This window comes from Rattus norvegicus, chromosome X, assembly GCF_021556685.1.
Source record: "Rattus norvegicus strain SHRSP/BbbUtx chromosome X, alternate assembly SHRSP_T2T, whole genome shotgun sequence".
Classification (NCBI taxonomy): domain Eukaryota; kingdom Metazoa; phylum Chordata; class Mammalia; order Rodentia; family Muridae; genus Rattus; species Rattus norvegicus.
Genome location: NC_141554.1, coordinates 37,661,672 through 37,681,669, shown reverse-complemented (window position 1 = coordinate 37,681,669; position 19,998 = coordinate 37,661,672). Strand labels below are relative to the sequence as shown.

The following is a 19,998-nucleotide window of genomic DNA, read 5'->3' as shown; positions in this document are numbered from 1 at the left end:
CAAGACTAAAATTAGTACTGCTGCTACTCTTTGAGTTGTTCAAATCATATTGAAATCCTGCTGTGTGCTGATCATTCTGGCAGTAGCTGTACATACAGCAGGAAACAGAGCTGAGGCCTGACAACCCGGTAAAGTGATTTCATTCTGTCCCTCTTTCCATATGGCAATTCACATTTACTTCGTGGCTTATATATGGTAACATGGTGGATAGATTTTACAATAAGAATAACTTTGAGGAGGGGAAGGAAGGGGTGGTATCACCATGGAAACACCTGGGTACAATCTGCTGTGATTTCCACACCCCATTGGTGTGTCATTCAAAGGCAGCAAGGAGGAGTGGTTTCCTCTAAGTCAAAATGCCACAGATTTGTTTCCTTCTAGTGATTCTCTTCCCCTGCTATTTCTCCTGAAACTTTCTTTGGCTCTGGATTTTCCATGGTTTCAGTTGACTCCTAACTTTTGATTCAGTTACATGATTTAATTGACTCAAATTATTGCCTTTATTATGTCCTTTGGCAGGCTAGACCTTTTGGGACTTTCTGAACAGCTTGTTTGTGCAAGCCTTTATCAAGCAACAGCCAAAGGGGCGCACCATGGGATCTGACTTTGTGGTGTGAAAAGGCTTGTTCCCTCGCACTTATAGTCTTGAACCCACCACAACTGTAGCAAAGAAAGGGAGAGGGGAAGGGGAAAGAGGGAGAAGATAGAGAAGAAAAGGAAGGGGGAGAGAGGGAGGGAAGGAGAGAGAGAGAGAGAGAGAGAGAGAGAGAGAGAGAGAGAGAGAGAGAGAGTAATGGCTGGCCTCTATTACTTTCAGCACTAGGGGGGCAGAGAGGTTGCTTGGTCAAAATAACAGTTCAAATCCAGCCAGGGCTACATAGTGAGACCCTGTCTCAAAGCTTTTTGTTTGACGTATGTTTTATTTTTAAACGTTTGATAATTTTATACAAACATATAGTGTATTTAATCATACCCCCCCATCACTTCCTTCTCCTACTCTTTCTGACTCTTTTTTTCCCTAACTGCCCCCTTTTACTTTTGTTTATATGTAGGGGTCACAGCTGCTGGGAGCTCATGACTGCAACAGGCATATCACATCCAGAAGACACGGTTTCATAGTCCTCATCTCCATTCTCTGGCTCTCAGGATCTTTCTGGCTCCTTCTGGGCTGTTCTCTGACTTGTAAGGAGTAATGTAGAGCATCATTGTCCCGTGATAGGGTTGAGCACTGCAAACGTATTTATTCTCAGCGCTGTGAGCAGTTCTGATGAATCTCTACGGTAACTGTCTCCCACTGCAAGAAGACATTTCTCTGACCCAGACTAAGAGAAACACCAATTTATGGCTATAAACAAATATTTAGATGACAATTTAGCTTCATGCCAGTTTATCAAAACAATAGACTCTCTAGTAGGACCTGTGACCTCCCTGGCCTTAGGAGGAGTTGATAGGTCCAAGCAGTTATTCCTTGCTATAGAGTTGGGCCTCAAAGACAAACAAAAGTAGTTGGGGATCCCACAAAGAGTCTTGCCAGTATTGTGCCAGTGGCGTATATTGCCTAGAAGGTTTGCCTTACAAGACATGGACCCACATCCTGGTAAGACCACTGATAGTATTCTCCTGCAGCAGCCTGTACATCACCACTACTATGAATGCTAACCACATAGGAGGAAGAATCCAGCTCTAACTTATTATTTTAAATACGATTATTTTAGCCAAGTTCCTCTGGATTCTAGAGATTCAGATTCCATGGCTAACGTGTCTATCTCTGTTTGGGATATCTAATGACTATGTCAAATTTAACATGTTGAAAGCAGACTTCCTGGTTAATTCCTTCAACTACCCCATCCTGTAGTCTCCCCCTCCTCAGTTAATGATAGCTCCCCTGAGTCAGACCAACCAAGATGGACTCCTTGTTTCCCTTACAAACTCAGGGTTCAATCTTTCATGAACCATGGCTGGCACTACATCCTAAATGTGTCCGAAGTTGATCACTTTTCAGTATCTCTGCTGCTACTTCTTGGTCTAAATTGGGGTAATCTCTCACAAATTCAGCCTTAGCTTGGCTACATTGAGAATTTCAGGCCAGCCTAGGCTAGAAGAGTCTGTTGCAAAACTCCACCACTGATACAGGGCGTAGCTCGGTGGTAGAATGCTTGGCCTAGTATGCACAAGAGCCTAGGTTGTATTCTGGAAAGCACTGAATGGATTAATGAACAAAATGTAAGTCAAATCTCATCATTCTCTATTCGGAATCCCTCACTGCTTGCCAATTTTCTGGTTCCCTGGTTCTCTTACATCATCTTGGTACCTTGTTGTACTTTACCAACTGGCCTCTTTGCTATTCATTGAGAACCATCTGTCCCATGGCCTTTGCATTGACTGTATCCTCTAATGAGTAACTGTTCCAGAAATCTGCATAAAGCCGGAGCTTGACCCATTCTGTTACAAGACTGTGATCCCTATACTCCAGAGATTCAGAATTCAAAGCCATCCTTGGCTGCATAGTGATTTTGAGGTCCTAAAACTGTTAGAGATCATTATTGGCCCAAGACCCCAAAGACCAAATTCTCAGCACAAGGAAGATTTATTTGCCTAGAGGGACACAGGGCTGTGAATAAGAGACAAAAGACCAGAATAGAAGGGGGAAGGGAACAAGGGAAAAGGGGAAGGGGCATTTGTCTCAGAGGACAAAGGACTGCCTCTGGATAGAAAGGAAACAGACATGACCCATAATAAAATGGCAGTTTATAAATGTACAAAGGGAAACCCTGTGTTAGGATGAGGTGATTAATTTTAATTGGGCATGTTAATTAGGTGAGCCAAAGGGGGCTTCTGATTGCTGGACTTCAGTACTTAGCTGGACCTTGGCAGTCAGCTTGAGGAGAAGGAAGTGGCCAAATAAGGGAATAGACCTTGGTGGCTGGCTTTAGGAATGTACTTTAATTACTTTTTTCTTTTAGCAAGACACAGGGTAACAGGAGAAGGGCAAGGCCTGTCAGAGCCTTGCTACACACACACACACACACACACACACACACACACACACACACACATGGGTGGGGTTGATACAGACAAATATATGTTGACAATATGGGTGTCTTTAAAGATTATAGTAGTGGAATTTGGAGTCATTCAAGAAGGGCTTTGCTCTTTGCGATGTCAGCATAAAGGTTTCTTTTGTGTTGCTCAGGATTCCCAAGGTGATTGATGATCGTAAAGCCAGATGCCTGCTTCACATCTCATTGCAAGTGACAACTTGAAGAAGGCTTTGAGTTCAGATATACAGGGTACATTTCTCACCCCGAAGATGGATGCTTTCACAGTGGAGCACTGTGTGGCCTCTACTCCATTTGTAAAACTCCTTCCCTTTCCTACCACTGCATTTCCATTTTAACCTTCTAGCTTCTCAGAAGTGTTCTCTGTTTCTCTGTCTCTGTGTCTCTTTCTCCCTCTCCTTCTTTCTTCTGAAAGGCCTACAACAGAATTTCTCTAGGCATATAACTACACACGCCCCTGCTCTTGTCTTTTACTTTGAGACCTGTCGTCACTTTCTCTGGATCCAGAGGTAGAGCACATTTGAAATTCCAGAGAAAAAAAGGTGTTCGTTGAAATATCACCAAGAACATTGCCATTCTCTCTGAAGTTCTTATACCATTAAATGCTATTTGTAACAGAGGAGCCTTTTCACTGGTACATCTGCACTTTGGAGGCATGTGCTATGGCCAGTAGGAGAATGTAACCATTTTCCTCTGGATCCTAGTGTAATAATGGTTTGGTTTGATTAATGGCTGATTTTCTTGGAGATTAATTAAACGGACATAGGTACTTTCTGCAAAGTTTGTCACTAGTCTGAAATATTTGGAAAATCCACCTCTTTGCTCATATGACATGAAAACTTTTCTTCAGGTTCCTATTTTGTAAAATAAACTTCACTGAAATGGTGTAGCTTAAAGACACTGGATGTTGCTTAGAATTTTGTGGATCAGGAAGTTGGAAGGAACAGTGTTGGATGTTTAGATTGTATCCATGTGGCTTTGGCTAGTACAACCATGGCTGGAAGATACGTTTCAAGGTGGTTTGTGGTTTGTGCTTCATTTATTCTCATGGTATGTCTCCCTCACAGGTCTCTTCTTTATAGAAGAACATGGGTTTCTTGCAAAATGGTGGTGACATCGCTCCTAAAGAGCAGCTGGTTTCCATGAAGCAGGATGTGGAACCTGCCAGGTCATTCCAGAGCTTCCTCAGAAATGACACAGTGACTTGGTCATAGGCCCAAGAGTAAGAGGAGTAAATGGTATATGTAGTGGAGTGTAGCAGTCATATTTCAGAACGAAGTTTGAGGTAGAAGCTACTGTTAAGCCCATTGTAGGAAAATGGGATCTTCCAAAAGTTGATAAAACACTGACCTTAGGAAAAAATATATCGGTGATTTTTAGGTCAAAAGTCTCTTCTAGACTTGAGGAAACTATTGACATAGGCTGTCCAGAGAGCATGACATAGAAATTAAGAGTCAAAAGGTGAAGTGAAAGTGAAGTAAAGAAAATTCTAGACAGGCACAGCAAACTAACAAGAGATAGGTGAACATGTGTTCTCATCCCTCCGCACCACCACACAAGTGGGTTAGGCGGTGAGGATAGTTCGAAGACATCAAAGAACTTTCTAATAATAATGCCAGTGAGAAGTCACTGAGGGTTCCAGGCAATTGCTTGATATTTGCCTGCCACTTGGAATATAGTTTGGCCAGTGCTGAATCTGAAGGCAGGAGGAGTGGGTGGTGATTGGTAAAGGTGGATAGATGCCTTCGGAATGGAGAGGTTTGGATGCACTGAGAAACATTAGAACTCAGAATCCATAGGCTTTAAGTCTAAAAAGTGTGAGGGCGAAGCTTGCACCCCAAGCCTAGGTGCCTGAATAAATGTTGGACTGGTTGAGGGAATACAAGATAATTTATTTAGATGATCTGCAATGTGCCAGACAGGGTGTTCATACTTCTGTTTTATGTGGAAACCCTTTCAGAAATAATTACAAGTTGTAAGTACTAGTACCTTATTAGTCCAGAGCAGTTTGATGTTTGTATGCATAATTTCAGTTGGTCTTGAAACACTGAAGCTAGGCAGAGTCAATTTGAGACTCACTGATATAAAAGATCGGGGAAATGAGTTAAAAAAACAGAATTTATTGTGAATGTATTAAGGGTGTGGGCATTATGGAAGACAAATTATATACACTCAAGTGTGGCTGTGAACTGAGAGAGAGAGGGAGGGGAGGACAACTTCATGAATTTGCATGTCATCCTTGTACAAAGGCCATGATATTTTCCTCTGTACTGTTCCCATTTTAGTGTGTTCTGCCCAATTGAACACCAGGGGAAAGTCTTTGTTCTCCTACTTCCCTATTCTTCTACAACAGAAATCTGCAAACTAAGCATGCAATCTAAATGGATATACACCTCATATCTATTTTCATGTAGTCTGAAAGATAAGAATGCTTTTTCACATTTTGAGGTTGAAGGGACTGGGGATATAGCTCGGTTGGTAGATTACTTGCTAGATTACTTGCCTAGCATGCACAAAGCCTTGGCTTCAGTCTCCAGCACCATATAAAACTGAGCGTGATGGTGAATGCTTCACTGTAACCCGAACACTTGGGAGCTGTGGGAAGGAGACTCAGAATTTCAAAGTTATCCTTGTCTATCTAGGGAGGTAAGGCCAGCCTGGGACACGTGAAACCATGCCTCAAAACATCAGCTGAAATATAAAGTCAAAAGAAGACTTCCCTTACAGGTGAAAATTGCATAAATTTAAAATATAATCTTACGAATTCAAATTCCATCATCCATAATAAAATTTTTTATTACAACGTAACCACACTCAGCAGGCATTGTTTATGGCTGCTTTCTGGCTGCAAAAGCAAACTGGAGCAGTCTCCATGGAAGATCCACATAACTGGAAAGTGAAAAGAAGACATGGCCCCTTTGTCCCTTTTCAGACAGTTTCCTAGGCTCGTTGTTTTTTTTTTTTTTTTTTTTTTTTTTTAAAGAGGCATCACTTTCAGTCTTTTTCCAAGAAAAGACAATGTATTTCCGGGTGTTTAAAGAACATTGTGTATGGTAGCCTGTCCTCTGATTAAAAGTCCTAGGAAAACTAGATTGCTTCCTGGATGTGTACACACCCTCACAGCCTCCTGAGGGCAACTCTCCCAGGCCTTGTCTTGAATCCCAATAAAATTAAAGCCCTTAATGATAGGTTTCCCTATTAGAGTGCGCCTTCCCTTTCAGCAGAGAGGCTTTGGCTTTTGTGCCTGCTCTGCCTCTGTCCCATTCTAATTGGCAAACAGCAAGAAGCATGTTTATTTATGAGAGACAACCATGTAGTACCTATGAGGAGACAGGCTCATTTCGATCTCTTTTACAACCTTACAATCTTGGTCCTGTCATTTCACTGGGGACCTGTTGATGCACAGAAAGGCTGAGTCACTCTCCAAAACGGGACAAGTGCTTAGAAAACATTCTTGTTCGTACAGCCAAAGCGTTGGGTGACAAGATGACTTGAGTGAAAGCAGGTTTTCCAGGAGATTCTAGGGGCCCGCAGAGCACCTGAGTGTCCCACACATTCTTGGGAGATGAGCGGCGCGCCCCCAAGAGGCTGGGGTGCGCATCACTCTGTGGACAGACGCTCAAAAGGCAGATCCAGAAGCATAGGGCGGAGTCAGAGAATCCAAACCCAGTGTAAATAAAGGGTGTGTCACCCCGGACCAAGGCCCCTGAGACCTAGAAACTCCCGCCTCCCGGAGGCCCACAACAAAGCGCTGAGTCACGCTGACTGACGGCAGGCGCTTTGCAAACCCTGCGCTGTATCCCTGCCGCTGTGGAGTCTAGGCACCGCCGGTCGTGGCCTCCCTCCTGGGCCTGCGCTACTGCCGAGTGAGTGGCCTGGGATTTCAGCTTCCCCCAAAGCCCCCGCGAGAGTGGTGTGGTGGGGGATGGGAGTGGGGTGGGGTGGGAGGGATGCCTGTACCAGTTTTCATGATGCTGTCTTTCCCAGCCCACTATAGGCTCCCAGGGGAGTTGAGGGAGGGAAATGCTTAAATAACCACCAAGATTTGGTGAATGGAACCATAGTTTGGCTTTTCTCCTGGCAGCACACTGCAATTAGCTAACTGCTTCATCCTTGTTCCTGTGTGTAGGGCCTAAATGTGGGAGTCTGGAAGAAACCAGAAAAATGAGGTGGAGGGGAAACTACTTACTAGTTGCTTCTGTGTGGATTTACTGGGCTGTACTCAGAAATTCATTTCTGTGCCCCACGTTTCATGGCTCAATAGATAAATGTTGCTTGTCTGCTACAGAGGATCCGTTTTAGGATCTGCCTTCGCAAATTGGAGGGTGCTCCTATGTTGAGTCCTTATAAAGAACAGCGGCTCACTTTCTCATAGTACTATTTGCATCCTTGGAGGTAGCAATTAATCAATCCCATTTTATAGATGGAAAAGCTGAGACACAGAGCATCCCAAGTGAAAGCTGCCTGGAATGTAGCAAAACTGAAATATAAATCGAAGGTGTCCAGTTCCAGAATCTGCACGTTGTTAAGGGCATAGGGCATACTGTAACCTATGCCTCTTGGTTACAGTAAGGAATCTTTGAAGGGTTGGTTAAAGAGAGTTCATGTGCTGATCGGATCTGGGGCTTGGAATTACTTGTCTGCAAATACCTGAAGTTAGAAAGGGGGTTGATTGTATGTGTGGATAGAACTTCGACTTCATATTGGAACGCTTTTGAATAATAAATGTAGTATATGGGTTGTTCCTGAATTATGGTTTCTATTGCCTGGAGTAGTTCATATGTGGTTTGTCTGTGCTTTAGAGGACTTTATTAGGAAGTTCGAAGATTTCTTGCCTAAAAAGTTACCTGCACAGGACCTACATAAAATTAAGCCAGTCAGAATTTCAACACAGATGGGAGAAGGTTCCCATGAAGTACCACCCCTAACTGAGGAACTATGGCAATTAGAGGCTGCTGGGATAGGGAGCGTCAGTTCTCTTTAAGAAAGTGACCCCAATAGGATGTCCATGCTTCAGTAGATGACTCAACACCTATATGTATAAGGACAGCACCACTTGGCCTCAGTAGACTATGGAAAATACAAGATTATGTTGGGAGTGAGATGTGGTCCTGGGGGTCTGAAAGAAGTTGGAAGGGGAACGAAGGGTTGTTATAATAAGAAACCGCATTGAAAACATGCTTAATATTATTAAGAGACAAATTTTTAAAAATGGTCATGGACTTTAGAGATAGATGGGTATTTGAATTCAGTGACCCTTGAAGAACTCCATATTCTGGTGATCCTCTTTGCTTCCAGTGTCACCAAAAGAACCCCCACTTCCGTCTTCTAGTGCACCTCATGGGGTGGCCGCTGAAGGGTGTGTGCATGGTGTGAGGAGGTCAGGATATGTATACCACTGATGGAAAGCATATAAAATGCTCTTTAGATATTCCTCTTCAGTTCTTCCAAAGAGTTGCTATTGCTAACCTTTGGACAAGATGACTGCAGGATTCCACTGGATAACTGCTAGTGATGGGGTTCCAGGTACCATCGCTGTGTTTTTAAAAATCCTTAGTTTATAATCTGTAGATACTTCCTCCATTGTGATTTATTTTGTTGTCTTTCTTCTTTCCCTTCATCCTTTACAGGTCAACACTAGAACTTTTTTTATACACTTCAAAATGGCGTCCTCTAAAAAGGTTACTCTCTCCGTCCTCAGCCGGGAACAGTCAGAGGGGGTTGGAGCACGGGTGCGCAGAAGCATTGGCGGACCTGAGGTAAGCAAGCTGGATGACTGCTTCCTCCTTCGGTTTTTCCTTTCTAGAGGGACTGGTGGAATATTGAAGGGGATTTGGGAAGAGAAGGCCAAGATGGTCACCAGTTTCCCTGTGGTATTCCAGTGGGAGAAGCATGAAACTCCACAACTGGGGATCAACCCTGCTGAAAGGAAGCTTTTGGTATGCTGATAATTAGGTTCTGGGTAGCAGGTGCTGCGCTGGGAGATGTGACTGGTTTTCTGTGCATATCCACGTACTACCTTGTGCTAAGAAGCATGCTGGCTGTCAGCCTCAGCATGCATATCCTCAAATGTGCCCAGTGTGTAGCCTCTCCACCCTTGCTTGCATGCTCAGACTTCAAAGCACAGGTAACTATGGATCTCAGGTTCAGATTCCTAGGAAAGACAACCTAACTGGCTCTGCATGGTCTCTGACTAATCACACAGAGTAAAGGATTCATATTTGTGCACTGAGATCCAGCTCAATGAGGCGGGGGGAGGAGCATAAAGGAACTCAGAGACTGCCTCTAGATGATTTTCAACATTAGAGAAGTTTTTATTGGAATACTAGGAAAGACATGAAATTTAGGGGTGGGTCTCAGATGCACAGAAAGGTATGAAATAGCGGTCACAGCCAAAGGCTCTAGCCACAGTGTCATGCCACATGAAATGCTGTGAATAAGAGAAGAAATGCATTGTAGGGACAGATTGCGCTTTGAGAAGTGGGGCTGATTCGTAGCTCTAACACTGTACTCCGGGATTTCCCTACTGCCTCATTGCTCCGCTTTACCCCTCTCATTGCAGAGGTTGCTTTGTCTGCTTTGTGACGAAAAGGTGTGACTGGAAAGTGTTCATGGACTTGTATTGTAGATCAAGTTTTGTTTGTATTGCTTCATTTTGCAGTACTGGGGATGGTACACATGGAGGCCCTGGCATATGCTAGGCAAGTACTCTATCACTGAGCTACATCCACAGCCCTCTTTTTTTGGAGCGCTTTTTTTATTTCGAGACGATTGTGTCACTAAGTTGCCTAGGCTGGCCTTGTACTTAAAATCCTCCTGCTTCAGCCTCCTGAAGAGCTGGGATTGCCAAGCTCACCTTTGCTCTTAGTGTTTGAAAAGTCATTGCTTTCTTCAGTGAGTGTTGATGTCTTAAATTTTTAAAATGTAAGTAAAAATGTGTGTGTGTGTCTGCGTGAGTGCGTGTGCTTGTGCTTGTGTGTGTGTGTGTGTGTGTGTGTGTGTGTGTGTGTGTGTGTGTGTGTGTGTGTATTTTTGAGACAGCGTTTCACAATGTAACAGAGCCCTGGCTATCCTGTACTCACTTTGTAGGCCAGGTTAGCTCAAATTCTCAGAGATCTGCTTACCTCTGCTTCCAGAGTTCTAGGATTAAAGGAATGGGCCACCACACCCAGCTGTTCTTTTATATTTGTATAGGGATAGGAATGGTCAAAACTAGCTAATTAACATTTGTATTAGCTCATATAATTATTTTAAAAATCTAGTCTTAGCACATTTCAACCATATAATACATCAGCATTTTACAATTATCGAGTGCTATTGATTTCTTGACCTTATTCTTCCTGTCTGACCAATATGCTTCCATCATCTCATCGGAGACTCTGGAAGTCGCCATTCTGGTCTGCATTTCTGTTTGTTTAGATTCCATACACACGTGAGGGTGAGCACTGTTTGGCTCTCTGTGCCTGGCTCATTTCACCCAGCTTGATGTTGACAGGCCATTGAGATGGGCAGCAAACACTTCTCCCCCCTCAGCTCCATCAGTCCTCTTTCTTCTGTTTGATGCTCTTGCCATTTCTCGTTCCAACATTAACTCGCTCACAGATAGCTCCTGAAATCTAAAATGCACCATTTGCCAAAGAAAAGACACAAATAAATTTATCTTTTTTTTTTTCACACACACATACACACTGAGCTTCCTCCAGTTTTTTTTTTTTAATTTTTTTTAATTTTTTTTTTATTTTTTATTAACTTGAGTATTTCTTATATACATTTCGAGTGTTATTCCCTTTCCCGGTTTCCGGGCAAACATCCCCCTCCCCCCTCCCCTTCCTTATGGGTGTTCCCCTCCCAACCCTCCCACCATTGCCGCCCTCCCCCCATAGACTAGTTCACTGGGGGTTCAGTCTTAGCAGGACCCAGGGCTTCCCCTTCCACTGGTGCTCTTACTAGGATATTCATTGCTACCTATGGGGTCAGAGTCCAGGGTCAGTCCATGTATAGTCTTTAGGTAGTGGCTTAGTCCCTGGAAGCTCTGGTTGGTGGGCATTGTTGTACTTTTGGGGTCTTGAGCCCCTTCAAGCTCTTCCAGTTCTTTCTCTGATTCCTTCAATAGGGGACCTATTCTCAGTTCAGTGGTTTGCTGCTGGCATTCGCCTCTGTATTTGCTGTATTCTGGCTGTGTCTCTCAGGAGCGATCTACATCCGGCTCCTGTCGGTCTGCACTTCTTTGCTTCATCCATCTAGTCCAATTGGGTGGCTGTATATGTATGGGCCAAATGTGGGGCAGGCTCTGAATGGGTGTTCCTTCAGTCTCTGTTTTAATCTTTGCCTCTCCCTTCCCTGCCAAGGGTATTCTTTTTCCTCATTTAAAGAAGGAGTGAAGCATTCACATTTTGATCATCCGTCTTGAGTTTCGTTTGTTCTAGGGATCTAGGGTAATTCAAGCATTTGGGCTAATAGCCACTTATCAATGAGTGCATACCATGTATGTCTTTCTGTGATTGGGTTAGCTCACTCAGGATGATATTTTCCAGTTCCAACCATTTGCCTACGAATTTCATAAACTCGTTGTTTTTGATAGCTGAGTAGTATTCCATTGTGTAGATGTACCACATTTTCTGTATCCATTCCTCTGTTGAAGGGCATCTGGGTTCTTTCCATTTTCTGGCTATTATAAATAAGGCTGCGATGAACATAGTGGAGCACGTGTCTCTTTTATATGTTGAGGCATCTTTTGGGTATATGCCCAAGAGAGGTATAGCTGGATCCTCAGGCAGTTCAATGTCCAATTTTCTGAGGAACCACCAGACTGATTTCCAGAATGGTTTTACCAGTCTGCAATCCCACCAACAATGGAGGAGTGTTCCTCTTTCTCCACAACCTCGCCAGCATCTGCTGTCACCTGAGTTTTTGATCTTAGCCAATCGCACTGGTGTGAGGTGAAATCTCAGGGTTGTTTTGATTTGCATTTCCCTTATGACTAAAGATGTTGAACATTTCTTTAGGTGTTTCTCAGCCATTCGGTATTCCTCAGCTGTGAATTCTTTGTTTAGCTCTGAACCCCATTTTTTAATAGGGTTATTTGTTTCCCTGCGGTCTAACTTCTTGAGTTCTTTGTATATTTTGGATATAAGGCCTCTATCTGTTGTAGGGTTGGTAAAGATCTTTTCCCAATCTGTTGGTTGCCGTTTTGTCCTAACCACAGTGTCCTTTGCCTTACAGAAGCTTTGCAGTTTTATGAGATCCCATTTGTCAATTCTTGATCTTAGAGCATAAGCCATTGGTGTTTTGTTCAGGAAATTTTTTCCAGTGCCCATGTGTTCCAGATGCTTCCCTAGTTTTTCTTCTATTAGTTTGAGTGTGTCTGGTTTGATGTGGAGGTCCTTGATCCACTTCGACTTAAGCTTTGTACAGGGTGATAAGCATGGATCGATCTGCATTCTTCTACATGTTGCCCTCCAGTTGAACCAGCACCATTTGCTGAAAATGCTATCTTTTTTCCATTGGATGGTTTTGGCTCCTTTGTCAAAAATCAAGTGACCATAGGTGTGTGGGTTCATTTCTGGGTCTTCAATTCTATTCCATTGGTCTATCTGTCTGTCTCTGTACCAATACCATGCAGTTTTTATCACTATTGCTCTGTAATACTGCTTGAGTTCAGGGATAGTGATTCCCCCTGAAGTCCTTTTATTGTTGAGGATAGCTTTAGCTATCCTGGGTTTTTTGTTATTCCAGATGAATTTGCAAATTGTTCTGTCTAACTCTTTGAAGAATTGGATTGGTATTTTGATGGGGATTGCATTGAATCTGTAGATTGCTTTTGGTAAAATGGCCATTTTTACTATATTAATCCTGCCAATCCATGAGCATGGGAGATCTTTCCATCTTCTGAGGTCTTCTTCAATTTCTTTCTTCAGTGTCTTGAAGTTCTTATTGTACAGATCTTTTACTTGCTTGGTTAAAGTCACACCGAGGTACTTTATATTATTTGGGTCTATTATGAAGGGTGTCGTTTCCCTAATTTCTTTCTCGGCTTGTTTCTCTTTTGTATAGAGGAAGGCAACTGATTTATTTGAGTTAATTTTATACCCAGCCACTTTGCTGAAGTTGTTTATCAGCTTTAGTAGTTCTCTGGTGGAACTTTTGGGATCACTTAAATATACTATCATATCATCTGCAAATAGTGATATTTTGACCTCTTCTTTTCCGATCTGTATCCCTTTGATCTCCTTTTGTTGTCTGATTGCTCTGGCTAGAACTTCAAGAACTATATTGAATAAGTAGGGAGAGAGTGGGCAGCCTTGTCTAGTCCCTGATTTTAGTGGGATTGCTTCAAGTTTCTCTCCATTTAGTTTAATGTTAGCAACTGGTTTGCTATATATGGCTTTTACTATGTTTAGGTATGGGCCTTGAATTCCTATTCTTTCCAGGACTTTTATCATGAAGGGGTGTTGAATTTTGTCAAATGCTTTCTCAGCATCTAATGAAATGATCATGTGGTTCTGTTCTTTCAGTTTGTTTATATAATGGATCACGTTGATGGTTTTCCGTATATTAAACCATCCCTGCATGCCTGGGATGAAGCCTACTTGATCATGGTGGATGATTGTTTTGATGTGCTCTTGGATTCAGTTTGCCAGAATTTTATTGAGTATTTTTGCGTCGATATTCATAAGGGAAATTGGTCTGAAGTTCTCTTTCTTTGTTGTGTCTTTGTGTGGTTTAGGTATAAGAGTAATTGTGGCTTCGTAGAAGGAATTCGGTAGGGCTCCATCTGTTTCAATTTTGTGGAATAGTTTGGATAATATTGGTATGAGGTCTTCTATGAAGGTTTGATAGAATTCTGCACTAAACCCATCTGGACCTGGGCTCTTTTTGGTTGGGAGACCTTTAATGACTGCTTCTATTTCCTTAGGAGTTATGGGGTTGTTTAACTGGTTTATCTGTTCCTGATTTAACTTTGATACCTGGTATCTGTCTAGGAAATTGTCCATTTCCTGGAGATTTTCAAATTTTGTTGAATATAGGTTTTTATAGTAAGATCTGATGATTTTTTGAATTTCCTCTGAATCTGTAGTTATGTCTCCCTTTTCATTTCTGATTTTGTTAATTTGGACGCACTCTCTGTGTCCTCTCGTTAGTCTGGCTAAGGCTTTATCTATCTTGTTGATTTTCTCAAAGAACCAACTTTTGGTCCTGTTGATTCTTTCTATGGTCCTTTTTGTTTCTACTTGTTTGATTTCTGCTCTGAGTTTGATTATTTCCTGCCTTCTACTCCTCCTGGGTGTATTTGCTTCTTTTTGTTCTAGAGCTTTTAGGTGTGCTGTCAAGCTGCTGACATATGCTCTTTCTGCAGGCACTCAGCGCTATGAGTTTTCCTCTTAGCACAGCTTTCATTGTGTCCCATAAGTTTGGGTATGTTGTACCTTCATTTTCATTAAATTCTAAAAAGTTTTTAATTTCTTTCTTTATTTCTTCCTTGACCAGGTTATCATTGAGTAGAGCATTGTTCAATTTCCAAGTATATGTGGGCATTCTTCCCTTATTGTTATTGAAGACCAGTTTTAGGCCGTGGTGGTCCGATAGCACGCATGGGATTATTTCTATCTTTCTGTACCTGTTGAGGCCCGTTTTTTGACCGATTATATGGTCAATTTTGGAGAAAGTACCATGAGGAGCTGAGAAGAAGGTATATCCTTTTGCTTTAGGATAGAATGTTCTATAAATATCCGTTAAGTCCATTTGGCTCATGACTTCTCTTAGTCTGTCGACATCACTGTTTAATTTCTGATTCCATGATCTGTCCATTGATGAGAGTGGGGTGTTGAAATCTCCCACTATTATTGTGTGAGGTGCAATGTGTGTTTTGAGCTTTAGTAAGGTTTCTTTTACGTATGTAGGTGCCCTTGTATTTGGGGCATAGATATTTAGGATTGAGAGTTCATCTTGGTGGATTTTTCCTTTGATGAATATGAAGTGTCCTTCCTTATCTTTTTTGATGACTTTTAGTTGGAAATTGATTTTATTTGATATTAGAATGGCTTCTCCAGCTTGCTTCTTCTGACCATTTGCTTGGAAAGTTGTTTTCCAGCCTTTCACTCTGAGGTAGTGTCTGTCTTTGTCTCTGAGGTGTGTTTCCTGTAGGCAGCAGAATGCAGGGTCCTCGTTGCGTATCCAGTTTGTTAATCTATGTCTTTTTATTGGGGAGTTGAGGCCATTGATATTGAGAGATATTAAGGAATAGTGATTATTGTTTCCCTTTATATTCATATTTGGATGTGAGGTTATGTTTGTGTGCTTTCATTCTCTTTGTTTTGTTGCCAAGACGATTAGTTTCTTGCTTCTTCTAGGGTATAGCTTGCCTCCTTATGTTGGGCTTTACCATTTATTATCCTTTGTAGTGCTGGATTTGTAGAAAGATATTGTGTAAATTTGGTTTTGTCATGGAATATCTTGGTTTCTCCATCAATGTTAATTGAGAGTTTTGCTGGATACAGTAACCTGGGCTGGCATTTGTGTTCTCTTAGGGTCTGTATGACATCAGTCCAGGATCTTCTGGCCTTCATAGTTTCTGGCGAGAAGTCTGGTGTGATTCTGATAGGTCTCCCTTTATATGTTACTTGACCTTTTTCCCTTACTGCTTTTAATATTCTTTCTTTATTTTGTGCGTTTGGTGTTTTGACAATTATGTGACGGGAGGTGTTTCTTTTCTGGTCCAATCTATTTGGAGTTCTGTAGGCTTCTTGTATGCCTATGGGTATCTCTTTTTTTAGGTTAGGGAAGTTTTCTTCTATGATTTTGTTGAAGATATTTACTGGTCCTTTGAGCTGGGAGTCTTCACTCTCTTCTATACCTATTATCCTTAGGTTTGATCTTCTCATTGAGTCCTGGATTTCCTGTATGTTTTGGACCAGTAGCTTTTTCAGCTTTACATTATCTTTGACAGTTGAGTCAATGATTTCTATGGAATCTTCTGCTCCTGAGATTCTCTCTTCCATCTCTTGTATTCTGTTGGTGAAGCTTGTATCTACAGCTCCTTGTCTCTTCTTTTGGTTTTCTATATCCAGGGTTGTTTCCATGTGTTCTTTCTTGATTGCTTCTATTTCCATTTTTAATTCCTTCATCTGTTTGATTGTGTTTTCCTGGAATTCTTTCAGGGATTTTTGCCATTCCTCTCTGTAGGCTTCTACTTGTTTATTAATGATTTCCTGTGTTTCCCTAAGTGTGTTCATGTCTTTCTTGAAGTCCTCCAGCATCATGATCAAATATGATTTTGAAACTAGATCTTGCTTTTCTGGTGTGTTTGGATATTCCATGTTTGTTTTGGTGGGAGAATTGGGCTCCGAGGATGGCATGCAGTCTTGGTTTCTGTTGCTTGGGTTCCTGCGCTTGCCTCTCGCCATCAGATTATCTCTAGTGTTACTTTGTTCTGCTATTTCTGACAGTGGCTAGACTGACCTATAAGCCTGTGTGTCAGGAGTGCTGTAGACCTGTTTTCCTCTCTTTCAGTCAGTTATGGGGACAGTGTGTTCTGCTTTCGGGCGTGTAGTTTTTCCTCTCTATAGGTCTTCAGCTGTTCCTGTGGGCCTGTGTCTTGAGTTCACCAGGCAGCTTTCTTGCAGCAGAAAATTTGGTCTTACCTGTGGTCCTGAGGCTCAGGTTCGCTCGTGGGGTGCTGTCCAGGGGCTCTCTGCAGCGGCAGCAACCAGGAAGACCTGTGCCGCCCCTTCCGGGAGCTTCAGTGCACCAGGGTTCCAGATGGTCTTTGGCTTTTTCCTCTGGCGTCCGAGATGTGTGTGCAGGGAGCAGTCTCTTCTGGTTTCCCAGGCTTGTCTGCCTCTCTGAAGGTTTAGCTCTCCCTCCCACGGGATTTGGGTGCAGAGAACTGTTTATCCGGTGTGTTTCTTTCAGGTTCCGGCGGTGTCTCAGGCGCAGAAGTCCTGCCGCTCCTGGGCCCTCCCCCACGGGAGCCCAGAGGCCTTATACAGTTTCCTCTTGGGCCAGGGATGTGGGCAGGGGTGAGCAGTGTTGGTGGTCTCTTCCGCTCTGCAGCCTCAGGAGTGCCCACCTGACCAGGCGGTTGGGTCTCTCTCTCACCGGGTCTGGGAGCAGAGAGCTGCTGCGGGCCGGGATCCGCGGGTGTGGGACTTCCGGTAAACACAGACCGTGCCTCCTAGAGAAATTCTGCTTCCGTGTCCCAAGCTCACCAGGCAGCTTTCTTGCAGCAGAAAATTTGGTCTTACCTGTGGTCCCGAGGCTCAGGTTCGCTCGTGGGGTGCTGCCCAGGGGCTCTCTGCAGTGGCAGCAACCAGGAAGACCTGTGCCGCCCCTCAAATAAATTTATCTTAATGGCAAAATGCATAGGGCCAGATGAAAGCAGGGGTCCTGCTCTATTAGATGTCATTGTGAACAGAAAAACTAGAAAGAATTCTGAGACCTCACAGACACCTGTTAGGATGCTACTAGATACATCACCAAAAAAACCCCCTTTTTATTTAATAGAAAAATACTAGGGGCTGGAGAGATGGCTCAGGGGTTAAGAGCACTGACTGCTCTTCCAGAGGTCCTGAGTTCAATTCCCAGCAACCACATGGTGGCTCACAACCATCTGTAATGGGATCTGATGCCCTCTTCTGGTGTGTCTGAAGACAGCTACAGTGTACTCATATACATAAAATAATAAATCTTTAAAAAAAATACTAGATGACTAAAAGAACAAAACATATGTATTGAGGGTAGCTATGACTTTAGTCTGTCAATTATGTTCTTTCTATATCAATGGTTCTCAGCCTTCTTAAAGCTGTGACCCTTCAAACCAGTTCCTCATGTTGTGGTGACTCCAATCATAAAATTATTTTTGTTGCTACTTCAGAACTAATTTTGCTACTCTGACGAATCATAATGTAAATGTTACTGGAGCTAGTTTACCAAAGGTGCTGTGACCCACAGGTTGAGAACCGCTGTTCTACATCATCAGGGAAGACACTGTTTTGTGCCCTGAAAGTTTCCACTTAACCTGATGACACAAGAACTTTCTGTGTTATTGCAAATTCTTCATAAACATCATAAATATTTTAAAAAGTTATATCCCTTTTGACTGTATAAGCCTGCCATTGTTCTTGTACTCAGGCCAAGTTTTTGACTATTGATGCTAACATGATTCCACTTTGTACAAAAAAGTAGACCCTGACCACTCCATGAGCAGAGGATGAAGGCATTTGTCTACATTGAGAAGGTTATTCTTCAAAGTCTATTGACCAAGGCTTACATCCTGAAGAAATTGAAACTTTGGACAACAAAGCTAGTTTTACATTGAAGCTGCAGAAGTGTTTAGTAGCTGCTACAAGTTTTTTTTTTCCTTTCTTCCTATCACTGCAAATGTGGATGTTGAAGAAGAACTTATAGTTAACCTTTCTACAGTTTATATTAAAGAAAAGATAGACTAGGGCTAGCTTACATCTTCAATCCAGTTATCCATGGACCAGGCTAGACCGTCACAGTTTGAACAACTGAGCAGCATTCTGTTGGGAGGTGGTTCTCCTGTGCTCCCAGGAGGAGAGAAACCATCTCTTATCTGCACTTGGCTTTATGCTGTCCAATTCTACCAGATACTGTTCAGAAGAATGTGATTCTCTTTGGGCTACTTAATTATTTAAGAGAATACTTTGAAACAAAGAAAACTAGATGGATTAGCACAATATTTGTCCTGTTCCATAACCTGTCTCAAAACAGAAACTCACATGTCCTCTTGCTCATCAGCATTTCAGTTTGTGTCTCAGAAATACAAGACCAAGAGAGAGTAATGGGATCTATGTGATACAAAAGTAGAAAGGGCGAACTATCTCCCAGGTAGGAAGTGATCAGCAAGAGAGAGAACAGAGGCATGGATACATACACAGTATAGTGATATATGAAAACAACACAGTGAAAATCATCACTTTGTATGCCAGCTAACAAATTACTATAAGGATGAGGAGGGAGATGACTCAAAAAGAGAGGGTGGTATAATTAATTATACATATGATTATATATCTAATATATTATATAACTACATAATTATAGTCCTCTTATATTGGAACATTCAAAGGATTACATGATGTTATCAAATATTGCTGTTTGTTAAGGCAATAGCAACCACCATGTGTCATCTGACACAAGGGAGGAAGAGGACAAAAGTGTAAAGGACAAATATCAACTGCCCATCTTCATTTGAAAAGGAATAGCCCTAAAAGTTCCACCCTAGAATTGCCTTGTGGTAACCATAAAGCCCAGCTGGAAGAGATTAAAGAAGCTAACAAAAGTACCACCCGGACTTGGTGGCGTGTACTCTGCATACTTAGAATTATTCTGGATTCAATAGAGGGTCATTTTAAAAATGCGCTATCAGTCTTATCTCCAAAGGCCTGTGCTTCTGATAGGCACTTCCAGCACTTCCTGACTTCCCAAACCTTCTGGCTGTTGGAACTGTATTATGGGATTGCTACAAGCCCCAGGGCTGGTGGCCACAGGTTTTGTTTGGAGTTCTGAAGATGTTGAAAGAACAGTCTTGGAAGCTGCCAGTTAAAATTGGCAGCTAAAGGTTTTGGAAGTGGTTGACGGAAAAGAAACACGTAGGAAAAGAGAGATGTGATCGAATTCGGGACATAGTTAAAACATTTCAGAAAATCAGAGTTCTCATAGAAGTCTGTTCTTGGGGATAGGTGATACCTGTGTATTGAATGTGCTGCCCCAGCTATGGTAAATGCTTGCAGATTAGTAGGAGTGGATTTTCATCCCTGCTCAAATGGCACTTCAGGGCAACAGTCTAACATAACGGTGTTCTCTTATTTATTGGAGTGTGTCTTACATACATCTCTTGCCTTCTGGCCAGTTGAAGTCTATCCGTCTAACACTTAATCAGTGACATGGCTTCTGTAGCCTTTTCTTATACAGACTTTCT

General features: G+C 42.4%; 1 protein-coding gene and 1 non-coding gene across 2 annotated transcripts in view; one reads left to right on the top strand and one right to left on the bottom strand.

Moving 5' to 3' along the window:
* Positions 1 to 5,261: 5,261 nt before the first annotated feature.
* Positions 5,262 to 5,365, bottom strand: LOC120099428 (U6 spliceosomal RNA). The gene has a single exon (XR_015647143.1). It is a non-coding gene; the product is annotated as a U6 spliceosomal RNA (small nuclear RNA).
* A 1,453-nt stretch (positions 5,366 to 6,818) lies between these two features.
* The window catches only part of Pir (pirin), a 110,620-nt gene continuing 97,440 nt past the window's right edge, over positions 6,819 to 19,998 (top strand). The window contains exons 1-2 of the mRNA NM_001009474.1: positions 6,819 to 6,925; positions 8,690 to 8,818. Coding sequence (NP_001009474.1) covers positions 8,723 to 8,818 — 96 coding nt within the window. The 5' untranslated portion in view covers positions 6,819 to 6,925; positions 8,690 to 8,722. The remainder of the gene's footprint in view (positions 6,926 to 8,689; positions 8,819 to 19,998) is intronic.